The 15,000-nt window shown below is 28.7% G+C and overlaps 1 protein-coding gene across 5 annotated transcripts in view; it reads right to left on the reverse strand.

Moving 5' to 3' along the window:
* Nucleotides 1-8,871: 8,871 nt before the first annotated feature.
* The window catches only part of LOC107453563 (uncharacterized), a 29,719-nt gene continuing 23,590 nt past the window's right edge, over nucleotides 8,872-15,000 (reverse strand). For 3 of the 5 annotated variants that reach the window (XM_016070431.4, XM_016070433.4, XM_071186816.2), the window contains exons 4-5: nucleotides 14,047-14,131; nucleotides 8,872-11,590 (exon numbers count right to left, since the gene is read on the reverse strand). In XM_016070431.4, coding sequence (XP_015925917.2) covers nucleotides 11,424-11,590; nucleotides 14,047-14,131 — 252 coding nt within the window. In that variant the 3' untranslated portion in view covers nucleotides 8,872-11,423. The remainder of the gene's footprint in view (nucleotides 11,591-14,046; nucleotides 14,132-15,000) is intronic. The other 2 variants (XR_015429342.1, XR_015429343.1) reach the window with 1 other exon arrangement.

Raw genomic sequence — 15,000 nt, forward strand, 5'->3', positions numbered from 1 at the left:
TACTTGGAAACGTTTAAGTGAGATATTTTACAGCACCCGCCGTATTCGCCGGACATTGCTCCTTCCAATTAGTGGTTGTTCCGGCAGATGCAGCGCGATTTTTCAGGTCACCGGTCCACTTCTTTCACAGAAATCGAATATTGGCTCCTAACTTGGATCGCCTCAAAAGACGAGATATTTTTTCGCGATGGAATACGAAAATTACCTAAGAGGTGGAAAAAAGTAGTGGACAATACTTTAATTAATCTGCTCATTCATTTTGTTCTGAAATAAATGCACTTTTGACCACAAAAAAAACGGACCAAACTAATTTGTCCTCCCAATATATAATTCGTCAAATTTTTTAAAAAATTTAAAGCAGTACATTTTTATTTATTCATTTGTTTATTTTATTTTTATTTTTTATTTCAAATGTTTTTGAAAATCCGATCATTAGATCAAAAAATAATTAAGGGTGATATCTTTTTTTGCTCACTGTACAGTACATATTTCACGGAGCCATTGTATGAAACTTATACAACTCTTCCAGTCATCATTTATGGTATTGTATTCTTCGGATGATATGTAGGGTTCTCTCAAGCAGGTTAAAGTGTTAGATCGGATAATATGTTACATCTATAGAATCCGAATGTAATATGCAGGGTTTGTGTGGTCCTCAAAAATTTAGAAAAGTGTTTTACAGATTGTAATGAAAAAGCTGAAGATTTCTTTTTTATTAGCTTTCACCTTAAAATTATGAAACAAAACCAAATCAAATAAAAATAATTAAAGAACCCAAATATTTCATAACTTGATTTCTTTGTTTCGAGATATGTTGCAGTGGCGAAGATACATTTTATATTCTTACTTTTCCTACCTATTTTTAAAAATTTTAAGGACCCTAAAATCCTTGATATGTCAGTATGTATTAATAAGAAATGACAATCGCTCATCGATTTTTATGTAGCCAATGTCTCCTAAATTTGATGATAAGGTGGCCACCGAATTTATGGCGTGACTCCACTATAATAGTTATCTGTTTTTTACTCAGGAACAAACCTTTGACTATATTTTTGCTTACAAGGTCCAACTAGTTAGAAAAAATATAACCTACTTTTAAAACTACAACGGAATTCACGAAAAATATTTGACTCTTAAATAACATGAGCATTAAAACTTTACATGCTTTTTGTCATCACGAAAAGCAATACTTTGTCCAAATTGCAATTTATAAAAAAAATCGGAGATATTAAAACTGGCCATCTCTTCTCTGTGGCCATATAACCTAGACTTAACCTATAAAGAGAGTGAGATACTAATGAAAAAAATGGACAAAACTAAAAAGAGATTTAATTTACTGCTCCCTTATGATAAAGATGAAATCGATACAGTCACATTTTTGGTTTCGAGTATTTTTGATGCTTTGTTTCATTTTTTATAATTTGTTCTACCAAATCTGAAGTTTCATGTCCTCCAATGATCCATTAATCAAGACTGTTGGTGTATTGGTTTTAGCTCGATAAAGTTTCGATTGCCCTTTGTCACCTTTAACAATTTAATCAGCATTTCGCTCAGTGAAAAATCGTTTGCCTGTTTTCCTAAGGGAACCATTATAAGCAAAAGATTATTGATTATTGAACACCCATTTGTTATATAATTCCTTGTGATGAATTTTATTAAGTAAAATCAATCATTTTTAAACACAATTTTTTTTATCTGATTTTAAATTGCCTTAATATATGTCAAGATGAATGACAATACCCTGCCTAAGTATTTTTTTAAAAAAAAACGCGTAGTTTTAATTTCGTATTAATTTAATTAATTTTATTTACTGAAACAAAATTTTAAGTTAAAACATATAGTAATTTAATTTTAATGCTTAAAAAGTGTTTAGTAAATATAGATACTTAGAAATTGGAATGTTTTTTAAAAAAAGGAGTTTGAAACAATCTTTTTTAATAAGTCAGATATAATTTTATGTCTATAACCTTCTTAATGCTTGGTCCTAACCCTCTTTGCTTCTTATTTAACTGCAATTAAACCAACTGTTAATTGAAAATAATTCAAATTACAGTATTCATTTCTGTAGTGGAGGAAATTGTTTTATATTATAGCCCAGTTTATCTAATATACAGTTTCAAAATTCTTTTTTGATAAAAATAAAACAGTTTAACAGTTTGAAAAATTAGAACTTTTTTTCCTCTATGTTAACTAAATTCTGCCATGTAGTGGAATAATTAACGTAGTCGACAGAATATTGAAAACTGAGATTTTTATATATTCGGTATTTTTGCGAGATAAACTACTTATTGCTAAAAAAATTCTTCATAAAAATTTTTTTACAAAAATAATTTTTCATGTCTATTTTCTAAACTTTTATTTTACACTGTGACAAATTTCACCGACAAAATGGTTAAATAAAAATTTTTTTCAGTATTTTGTTTACTATATTCAAACAAAACAGCTGAATAACGTTAAATAAGATGGTATTCAAACTGTTAACTGTGAAAAAAACATTTTATTAACTGCTTTCTAATACAATTTAACAAGCAGAGTTTTATCGCACCAACTAGGTCCACCTAATGAAGCTAATTAGTTCCATCCAGCTGGGTATATATATTCCAGAGGCTCGGAGTTCGAGTTCCAGTGTTGACACCACAATATTTCGTCTTGATTAACTACAATCTAACTCCAATGGCCATTACCTAACGAAAAGCCTAGCTCCAATGCCCAGTTAATTATTTTTATGTTTTTGAAACCATGCTAGTTGTAAATGGTTGGAAAATACATAATTTAGTTGTCCGTATAATTTTATATTCATGTTTTTTTAACCATACTAGTTAGTAACGGTTTCAAAACCGTAAAGGTAAAAAATGTTCTTTACCGTAAATTTTACGGTTAATTGGATGGACAGACTGCTGCTGTTTTTTTTACCAAAATTTTAGAATGAAAATTCTAACAGTGTAGTAATAAAAAAAGAGTTGCTAAACCACTTTTTTTAAAATCTGTCATGAATCATTTTCGTTGTTTTTTCAATTGCACGGCAGAATTACTGTATCAAATTATTTCTGTTTAGTTGTCAAATGGATGTTCTATTTGTAGATTAGGCAGCCATTTCAAAATTGTCAGATTTTCTGCATTCTAAGAAAATAACGTTTTAACAAGGTAAGAATATTCTATTTACTTTCTTTTCTAAAACTAGCAAAATTATTTTAATTTTCTTTTTTTAATATTCATTTACTATTTCTATGGTAAGATCAAATTATACTTCTTTAGTTTTATATATACCTTTCTTTTTTTCAATGGAATCTAAGTAAATTTATTTGCAGTCTCTTTTTTTCTCTTCTACCTTGTTGCTATGTTCATTGCAATTTCATTTATTGACTTTTCGTTTTGTATTTCAGTAAATATTAAGTTTGTTAAAATAAATGTTGGTATACATCAATATTTCTGTGACTAAAACTCAGCAATTTACAATGTAGAAACATTTAAAATTTAGCTTCGCTGTCAGCCTTCTCCTCTGCTATCTTTTCCCACTTTATCTAACCTGTATTAAGCTTTATTTCTCTACATAATTTTACAAAGTGCAATGTTAGAAACTTACAGTGTAAATTTAACTAGAGTGTAAGTTATGTTACATTCTTTTAAGCATTAACGTGAAACATAAGGTAGTAGATTTAATAGAAACTTACAATTTTTCCTCAAATAATAATAGAGGGGAGATAGTATCTTTTCTAATTACTAGGAGGCTCCGCTCCCCAACCATTGTAATTGCTTCTTATTCATCATTGTTTTCTTTTCCCTTAAAGATGAATATTTTCCGCGAAAACTCAGAATATTTTGTTTTCAAAATATACAATTATTGTATTTTTATATCAGAATACTTTGTTATCAGGTTAATTTTAACGAAATTTACTATTAAATGAATTTGAAAAATAATCATCTGAACCTAAATAATATTCAACCTAAAGAACACAGAATGTGTTACTCAATGAAAAGAAATAAAGACATATTTTTGCTCGTTGACGAAACTTATAACCATTCAATTAGGAAATGGTTCTTAGCATTTTAAATTTTTCATTATTTTCGAGCAAATTGTAACTTTCAAAAAAAAATTTGAATTAAGTTTGCAAATAAAAATGCCTCTTTTACCACCCTGAATTTTAACTCTGTAGTTGAGCTTTAGCGGGACACAGCTTACCTAAACATGGTATTTTCTTTCCCTACAAGCTTAACCTAGTTTAATAGTTAATAATTTTCGAATTAATTAACTAATCTTATTACTTTTATCCCGTTCGTACCACCTTTACTTTTTTCAAAATTACAGTATCAAAATTTCAATTTTACCGTATTCCACGAAAACAGTCAAGTAACCATAAAATATGGTATTCAAACTATTAACTGTGAGAAAATCGTTTATTGACTGTTTTCACCTATTACGGTTAAACAACTAGAATTATATCAGCGCCAAATCGGCTAAGGATACAAATAGCAAAAATTGCGAATTTATATTTTTATTTTCCATCATCGCTTGTGATTAATCTTATTTTAATGTGTGATGAACAACTTAAGAAACTATTTTCCTCTTTGCAGCTGGGTACATACTTTAACAGAGATAGATCATCTGTAAATCTCATAACCAGCTGAATGGGGTTTCGAATCCCAGAATTGTCACCACAATATTTCCTCCATTCCTTCAACGCGTGACGGATTTACAGTGTCCTGCACTCCTCAATTAGTAACCTTGGACTATTGAAATAAGAAACTCGTATTTGCGCATAGATGATTACACCTAAGAGCTATTTACCACAAAAAGGTGAAGTATTTCCCATTTCTCACGATAGATGGCATCACTTGATAAACAAATTAAGCTACATTCCATGGTTTACTTGATAAAATACAATTCAACCACAATCTAACTCTAAAATCTATATTATCTAATCAAACTCCTAACTCCAATGTCCAGTTAAATTTCATTTTAATGGTTTTTAAACAATACTAGTTGTAAATGGTTGCAAACCCGTAAAGGTAAAGAAATGTTTCTAACCGTTAATTTTACAGTTAATTGAATAGACAGACTGACGCTGTATATTTTGTCGTTATCCGTAGAAAGTCCTAGACGCAATTTGTCATGGCAAATTTTTTTTTCTCGGGTTCGATTAGTTCTCGAAGTAACTTTTCATGAACACAATTTACAATATAAAACCAATCATCAAAACAAACACATGACACACTTAAACGATATTTCTTTAGTTGAGATGTGTATTTATTGAATCATCTTTACAAATGATTTTTACTATAATTTGTTTATGTCACGGCGAAAGACCGAAATCGGTGGTTGTTGACTTTCACCGGTGAATGTCGGCAAACACCAAATACGTCGGTGAAAGATCGAATATTTCATTACATTCTTGTACATTCGGACTGTGACGGAAGCTTTGTGTCTCCGTCAGTAGCCGCCAATTATCGTATAGTGTTATACATGAATGTTCATTTAGGCCATTAATAAAAGTAAATGGATGAAACAGGAAATTAACATGAATCCAGGAAATTAACATGAATCGTGAATATGAAAATCCTATTTATTAAGCAATATTTCTTGAAGACTGTATAGAATGGCCATCAATACAAATCATCATGATAATTACCAATTATCAAAAATAAATCCTTTGAAGGGATCAAGGAAATATAACTCCCACATTAAGAAGTTTTTGTTACGATTGCATATCTTTTTGAACCGTTAGGATGACTGGGACAGGAACCCCCCAAAGGGGACTCCTAGTCACCACAAATTTTGAATTCCAAGTGAATATAATTATTCCCAACGGACGTAGAAAGTATGGGTAGGAGATCCATAATTTGGCGATTTTATCATTATATATCATAGCCAAAACAAAGCCAACTAGCATATCAACATGGGTTTAAAAGAACACCTTGGCGATCACGAGTCGCCAACAAATTTATGAGAATTATTGCAACCATGCAACCGAAACATTAAGCAGTTGGAAATTTAGACTAAAAAGTTATAAATAGATTTTTGTTTTCGATTAGAGGCGACAGTGAATTTATAAGTCTGCATTATTATTGAAATAAAAAAAGTATCCGTTACATTGATCTAGAAGAGAAGAAATAAATATTTTATGTTCGTTTAAAAAGATTAAGTTTTTGATTTATTTTAAATATAATTCTTCTATTAATAAAAAAAAGCTTAAGTAATGAAAGATATTTTAAAAGGATAGAAAATAAATATGTAATGCCAATTGTGGCATCACACGGACCCTCACCGGTGTATGTCGACAATCAGATATGCTTTGGTGAATGTCCAAAATATTTATTACATTCGATTTGATATGAATTTATTCGTGGATATAATTGCATTTATTCGATATTTTAACCCTACACTGATGTTTTTTAAGGTTTAGTGCCACTGCCCGGTATACATTTGCCCGGTATACCCTTCACTGAAGTTTTTTTAAGGTCAAGTGCCATTGCCCGGTATATATTTGCCCGATTTCCAAATACTGATGTTTCTTCTAATCTATCGTCAGTAAGTATTAAAATATCGAATAAATATAAATATAATAATATTAACGAATAAATATAAAATTGGATATAACAAATATTTTGACATTCACCGGTGAGAGTCAGAAATAAGGGTATTTAGCAAATACTTCGGACATACACCAAGCGACTACGTGAATGTTGACATTCACCGGTAAATGTCAACATTCTCCAGATTTCGATGTTTCACCGTAACATTTATACATTCACTTATAAATCTGACAGGAATCAGTGAAGATTTGTCACAAAAATTTGTGATGGGGACATATTGGGTCCGAAAGAGTTCGTGCAAGATCTATGAAATGCATGCTATGGAAGAAAAACACTTTATTTTGTTTCAGCGGTTTATATTAAAAAAAAAAAAATTAAAAAATAAACAGAATGAGTAAAACAGTAGGAGATTAAATCAATATCTTACCTTAAAATATTAAAAGCAATCGTTTCATTTCTTTTTAACAAAACATCATTTGAGATTAGATTTAACCATTTAAAAAGTAGATTTAAGCAAAATGTAAATGAGTCAAAATACTGATACAATTCTTTTCAAGAGAATGATTTATCTTTTTTTAAAATAACCATTTAACCAAACATTCCAACTATCTCAAATATGTTTGAAAATGCATATAAGGACGCAAATCGGATATTTCCAATAAATCTCCATAGGATTGAGCTAAAAAGAAAGTGAAACCGTTCTTAAAAGCAAAGAAGATTGGACAATCTTGAATTGAAACCAATCATTCGATATTCTGTTGCTCAAATCGATAACTTATTTCCTCTCAACTGAAATAAATGGCAAAAAGTATGAAGAGAAAAACAGAGAATAGCCATACAATAAAAAAGAACTTCCTCATTCAATCGCTAAAATTTCACGATTCACGGTTTCGTTCAGATCCTATACAAAATTCTCAATTCGCGGACAGGGGAAAAAAATGACCGAACAGCCTTTGCTGTAAATGGTAGTCGAAAGGAGAAAAGAGCCGATACAAAATATCGATATATTCCGAACGAAAATGACGTGGATATAATGGAATGTCGACTGCAGCGAGAATATTCACTGGGTTTGATCGAGTTTTGATGAAATAAATGGCTATGTGAAAATATAAGAATACTGTTAGTTTTATCTCTAATTTTACTGCGAGGTACATACGACTGGAGTTTTAACCCTTTTATCCCCTCTGCTGAATTCAAAAAGAAAGAAGAAGAAAAATAGCATTCGTTAAAAAAAAGTTAGCAGCAGTTAACGTTGCCAAGAGAAGATCCATAGAGTCCAGACCTTTCCTAAAATGCAAGTTTTTTCCATTTTTTTAAAAATTTGGAATGGTGTTCAAGACATCAAATTTTAGGAATTTATGCCTCGATCAGAGATAAGAGTTACCTTGTATTAAACTGTTGCTCTAGAATTGGTTGCCTAAAAAACAATGTTCAGAAAATGTCTAAGATGGCTGTATCTATTTCTTTTAATATCGCGAGATGCCCTTTTCTCCAAATATAATTCAAATTTTGTATTTAGGTTTCGAACACTTTATTTTATTATTTAGAATAAATGCGACAATTCCATACGTTTAGGACGTAAAATTCTAGGAATTAATGCCTCGATTAGAGATAAGAATTGCCTTGTATTAAACTGTTGCTGTAAAATTGGTTACCTAAGAAACAATGTTCAGAAAATGTCTAAGATGGTTGTATTTATTTCCTTTAATATCGCGAGATGCCCTTTTCTCCAAATATAATTCAAATTTTGTATTTGGGTTTCGAACACTTTATTTTATTATTTAGAATAAATGCGACAATTCCATACGTTTAAGACGTAAAATTCTAGGAATTAATGCCTCGATTAGAGATAAGAATTACCTTGAACTATTGCTCTAGAATTGGTCACCTAACAATGTTCAGAAAATGTCTAAGATAGTTGTATTTATTTCTTGTAATATTGCTAAATGCACTTTTCTCCAATTATTATTGAAAATTTGTATTTATGTTTCGAACACTTTATTTTATTAACGTGATAATTCCATATGTTCAAGATGTCAAATTTTAGGAATTTATGTCTTAATCACATGACCCGCACCGATGCCATTTTTCATGATCTTCCAAAAACCAATTTAAAAAAGGTTTATTTTAAAGTTTGAAACACATGGTCTCTCTATACATGACCACGTTATGAGACATATACGTTAGAAGCCACATTGTGAGCATGTGCATGCGGCGTTATGATACGTAAAAATTATAATAAAACGTTTATATTTATTGGTTGATGTTTATGCTTATTAAATGTATTGAATTTCTTTCATTATTTTCTTTCATCATCTTAACAAAAAAGGGCATGGCAAAAAAAGTGAATAGATATATTTTATTTTTTTTAACACACAGCAAACGTTATTAACAAATGTAATATAACATGAACCATAATAACATGTTATAACTAAAAGGCAGTTGTAGGAGATTTAAATAAATAAGGCACAAAAACAACATGTCACCTAAGTTATAATAGTTAATACTGGAAAGGTAGCACAAGAAAATGTATATAATTTGAAATACAAGTGAAATAAATAAATATTGTTTACAAAAAAGTAAATTTGTTAAGCAAACATAAAAAGTACACATTTACGTTTTGATTTGTTCAACTATTTTATTTGTTTGAGACATAAGACAATTTAACTCTTTAATGCCTATTTTATATTAAATAACGATAATCATTATTAAAAAACTATAAAGTTAAAGGCAGCTGTCAAACTAAACACAATAAAATTAATAAGTCACAAAAAACGTCACACATTATATTGTTAATACTGGAAAAGTAACACAAAAAAATTTATATAATTTTAAATAGGAAATAAATTAATATTGTTTATAAAAAATTTAAATTTGTTAAGCACACAGCAAAAGTACAGATTTACGTTTTGATTTGTTCAACTATTTTATTTGTTTAAGACATAAGACAATTTAACTCTTTAATGCCTATTTTATAATATATAACGATAATCACAATTAAAAAGTTTTTAAATTAAAGGCAGTTGTCAAACTAAATATAATAAAATTAATAAGTCACATAAAACGTCACACATTAAACCACACATTATATTGTTAAAACTGGAAATGTAATTTAAAAAATAATAAATAGTTTTAGAAACGAGTAAAATGTACATTCAAAAAATGTTAATTTTTGATACACGCAAAACAAAGTTATAAAGTACACTAGGGTTTTGATTTGTTCAACTAATGTATTTATTTTGAGACAGAAAACAATTTAATATATTAAAAGCTGAGAACAAAATACAATAGTTAATACTGAACAGTTTACATTCATTTGAAAAAAAAAATCTTTTCTATCAAGTTCGTCAGTCAATAAAATATTTCCTTGACTAGCAAAGTAAGCATGTAAGAGACAAAAATTTAAATAACTACACTTATAAAGATTTAGAAGTTCAACGATTCCCTTTTTTTTTTTTTTTTTTTCATTTCCGTTTCAAAAAAAAAGGGAAAAAAAATACCTAATAATCTTTTTTTTATAAAGACTTTTTCTATTAATATTTTTTTTTTCAAAAATTTCAGCTAAGCAAGTCTGAAATCGGCATACTAAAATTTTAAAACAGATCAGTTTAAAGTGTAAAAATTATTGCTTTACATTGACTATAACAAGCTAAAAAAAAAAAATCAATGATACGGTTTAATAAAAAGTTTTCGATTGTTTATATTTATTAGCTACAAAACCTAGTTAAATTTAAAAACACATTAAAATTTATCTAGGCTTAGAAGCTAATAAATATTAATTCTATAAGAAGAATTGGAAGCTGATAAAAATTCGGAAAACTAAAATTGAGTAAAAAAATTTAATTCAAAATAATGAAAAGAGAAAATACGTTCATAAACTTCCTGGAAAAGTAAATGCTTACATAGAGTTGAGTTAAAAAGTAAGAGAACCAATTACATCATTCTAAAATTTATAATTTAAAGGAAGCCTTTATTATTTTAAATGCATGCTTTAGACCAGTGTTTCCCAAACTTATGAATTTTTTGTACCCTTTCTTAATTTTTCGTAACACAGTGTACCCCTAATAAAAAAATTTATGTATTTTTTACTATAAAAAATGCACAAAATTTAAAAATCACTCCTGGCTGTTAACAACACTAATTATTAACTGTTAACTCTGCCAAAAAATAGCTAATAGAAAAATACGTAATCGTAAATTTTCATGGGTAGTTTTGTTTTTAAATAAAAGTTTTTGAAATTTTCATATGTCGCAAGCTACTTTTCATAGGAGAGCGTACCCCCGCTGAACTGTTCCTGTACCCCTGGGGGTACGCGTACCACACTTTGGGAAACACTGCTTTAGACCATTGTATAAGGCAAGAGTAGTTAGAAAAATGTAGTTATTGAAAAAAAAACTCAAAACTAATCAAAGAATATTACTTGACTAAAAAACTACATTCGCTTCGAAAATATACAGAGTTGAAATAACAGTCGACATGTTTCAAGCGCGCAAAAATAGGCGGCCATTTTCAAGACTTGCCAGACGTGGAAAAGAAAACACATTAGCATCGTTTCTTCTCATTTCCGTCAAGCAACTCTTAAAATGGGGCCTATTTTTGACCACTTGTAACATGTTGACTGTTATTTCCAATTTATATAATTTTGAAGCAAGTGAAATAATCAAGTAATATCTTACTGCTTTAGTTTCTCGGGATTGTTTAATAGTCAAAGAATACTTAATAAAAATTTAAATGATCTTTTGACCAAAATTAAAAAAGTCAGAAAATTAGTAAAATGAGTCATCTTTAAGCTTAAGTTCATTAAATTAGGTAAAAATATTTTTCTTTCTTTAACGATCATTAAAAAATGGAAGCTGATATAAATTGGAATAAAAGTCTGCAATAAGGGAAGATCATGACATAATTGCAGCGGCAAGAGCAGCAATCAGTATAGTCAGCCAAATGCTAAATGCAGATGATCGACTACTATTGTCAGGTTGTTCGGCAGTGCTAGACATCAAGTAGCGAAGATGATTCTTCTGAAACATTGCATCACTGTTTTCAAAATGCTTACCTGAAACTACATTTAAAAAAAGATTTATATATGCTAGCAGTGTATCAATTTTTTCAAAATTTATAAATTGGTAATAACTTTACAGAGATGAAAGGTATGGTCAAGACTACCAAAGAATATTGTAACATTTGCCACGTTTCTGGCTCTATGGGAATACCAAAAAACAGTAATTTCTATCAAAGAGCTTTGGGAATGATTTTGGCAAAATTAACCATAAAACATGCTCTGATAATATGTGAAAAAATTTGATGAATGCTGTAAAATTTGGTAAATTCATCATTATTAACATTACCTCAGAACATGGCCTAAAAACTATTCATACGTATAAATTTAAATTTTTTTTTTTTTTTTTTACTTTTTACTAACTGCATGATAATAAGAACTATAATTTTGAAAACCAGAATTTCCGGTAAACGTTACCACATGAACTGAAAAATTATCAAATCATATGTTTGAATACCATACATTTTGGTCTTATTCACCAAAATTATGTTTGTTTTTTTTCCCTTTTATCCAGAAATGTCACTACCATATAGAACGGTAATTTTACCAGAAGTTTTTTCTCCGGATCGGAGCATGTTGAACCACTACATCGTTCAAATTTGTTACCTTAATATCATGCTAATGTTGAGTTATATTATCGCAGTTCTTAAACTTCATTAACCGATAGTGTGTTTGAACCAAAACATGATACCCATTTGCTGTAACCTTAATATGGTACTCGGTGTTCAAGTTGAGCCATATCATAAATTTTCAACTTGATTAGCTGATACTACGTTTAAACCATAACATAATACGAACGTTATATTACCTTAATATGGGGCTCCAGTGAGCCATAATATCATTTTTCTAAAACTTGATAACTGATACAATGTTTTAACCATAATAAAAATTTCCTGCAACCTTAACATGGCGCTCAAGTTGAGCCACATTGTCGTCTTTCTTAAATTTAATTGATACCGTCATCGATTTCACACCTTAAAAGGGTGCAACAATTTTGCAAGATATTATGGTTCAAAATACCAATATTATCTTTTGACGATAAACCGAGTTTTCTGAGAGTGAGCGACAAATTTGCATATGCCATATAATGAATGTGCATTTACAGTTTTCTAAAAATTTTTTATTGAAGATTTAACTGTATCAACTGTCAGAAAGTATAATTGAAGATTTCTTACAAACTGTGTTCCATAATGACCGCACTTGAATGTACTTTTAGAACATTTGCCAAAAATAAGTAAAAAAACCAAAACGTTTGTTTTGAGAATTTATTCATAGAGGTTATTTCTTATAACGAGTGTTCCATAATGACCCCACTTGATATGTATTTTTAAAACATTTGACAAAAATGAGTAAAAAAACTAAAACATTTGTCTTGAGAATTTATTCATAGAGGTAATTTCTTATAACGAGTGTTCCATAATGACTGCACTTGATATGTATTTTTAGAACATTTGTCAAAAATTAGCAAAAAAACTAAAACATTTGTTTTGAGAATTTATTCATAGAGGTAATTTCTTACAACGAGTGTTCCATAATGACAGCACTTGATATGTATTTTTAGAGTATTTGTCAAAAATGAGTAAAAAAACTAAAACATTTGTTTTGAGAATTTATTCATAGAGGTTATATCTTACAACGAGTGTTCCGTAATGACCGCACTTGAAATGTATTTTTAGAATATTTGTCAAAAATATGCACACAAAAAAAAACTAAAACGTTTGTTCTGAGAACTTACTCACGGAGATTATTCCCTGCAACGAGTGTTCTGTAATAACCGCACTTTACATGCATTTTTAGAACATTTGTCACAAATGAGTAAAAAAGGTAAGCACAATGAAGGATACTCAATCATTAAGCGAGGAAAAAACGAAATCGAAATCATTTGAATCAGTAGTCATGAAGATGGGACATAAAGTAACATCGAAACCAGTTTGATTGGAATTGTTTTTGATAATCACTTTTAAACTCTTCTCTATTTCCATCGGCAATCAAACGGATCATGATAATTTCAGTTGCGCCTGCCTCCGTGATGGGTTCATTGGATTGCGATAATGTTTTTATTTTCTCCTCTTTTTTCACGATAATGTATAGAAATTTTCCGCACATAATCTAAAAATATATATTAAAGGCGACCATTTATAAACACCCTTTATATTGCAATCAATCCAAAACGAGGTGTATTTTTTTTATTTATATAAATTTCAGTGAGTATTTTTATGACAATATTCTTAAATGTATTTAATATTAAAGTATGAAACATTAAATTAAAAAATTGTCTTTTTTTTTTAAATTTAATTTCATTTGGTTTGTCAGTATCATGGCATAGAAATGAAAATAAACATTAAACAAAAAAGGGGTATTAGTTCAATAAAGAAAATATCTCGTTTAAATAAAGAATTCAGATTATTTGCACATTTACACAATGTTAGACAATTAAATTATAAATTAAAGTTGTTTACTTTTAATTATGTTTGGAAGAACTGATTCAGATACAGGTTTCATTTGAACAAAATCATGAAATATTCGTCTAGCTCCAGGAAGATCCTAAAATAAAATAAAAAAGATTAATCGAATCATACACCATATAAAAACGTACCTAAAATACATACTTTTTATAAAAACTATACATATTAAATAAATTTAATTATTAAATAATCTTGACTTATAAAAAAAATAACCATTAATTAAACTTTAGGAAAAGAAGATAAAAAAAGACATTCTTTAAAGGAGAAAAAAACCAACTAAAATTAATAGAATTAAAAAATTTATTTGATGATGAAAGAAAATGCTTTAACGGAAGATACTAAAATGATTAGTTTTTGAGGAAAGTAATTGTTTCAATTCAGGAAAATATTAAATTTTAATATTTAATGATGTTGAATGATAAAGTATTTAAAAGTTAACTAAGTAAGAAAAGGGATTTTTTTAAAAGATCGTAATTTACTTTAGGAAAAACCAACTTAAAAATAAAATTTATCTATAGTGAGCTTTATGAAATCCATTAAAAATTAACCTTCTAGACATAAAAGGAAGAAATGATAGAAAAATGCACTGTTTACTTAATGAATTTTAAATATTTGTTTTTGTATTTTAATAAGCGAATTTCGAATGTTTATTTATGACAGCATTTTTTCAAACGACAAATTATTTTTGTAAATACGATCTTGGCTTTTTATTTTACAGAATAATTTTATTTAATTTCTTTTCGATTAAAAGGTTTTATTCAATATATATGCTATATAAGCCAGATAGTTTAAAGAGTGTTTAACCGCGTTTGTTCTAAAGTGGTTTCGAGATTAAAAGTTTAGGATTTCATGGCAATCGATGTTTGTTTGAAATGTGCTGCCACCTAGTTGGAATATCGGAAATTTGTAAATATCTATACTCAATACAAAAGAACAGTTCGATGATCT

The sequence above is a fragment of the Parasteatoda tepidariorum genome, chromosome 9, assembly GCF_982258835.1.
Source record: "Parasteatoda tepidariorum strain Cologne lab strain chromosome 9, Ptep-v5.0, whole genome shotgun sequence".
In the NCBI taxonomy this organism is placed as follows: domain Eukaryota; kingdom Metazoa; phylum Arthropoda; class Arachnida; order Araneae; family Theridiidae; genus Parasteatoda; species Parasteatoda tepidariorum.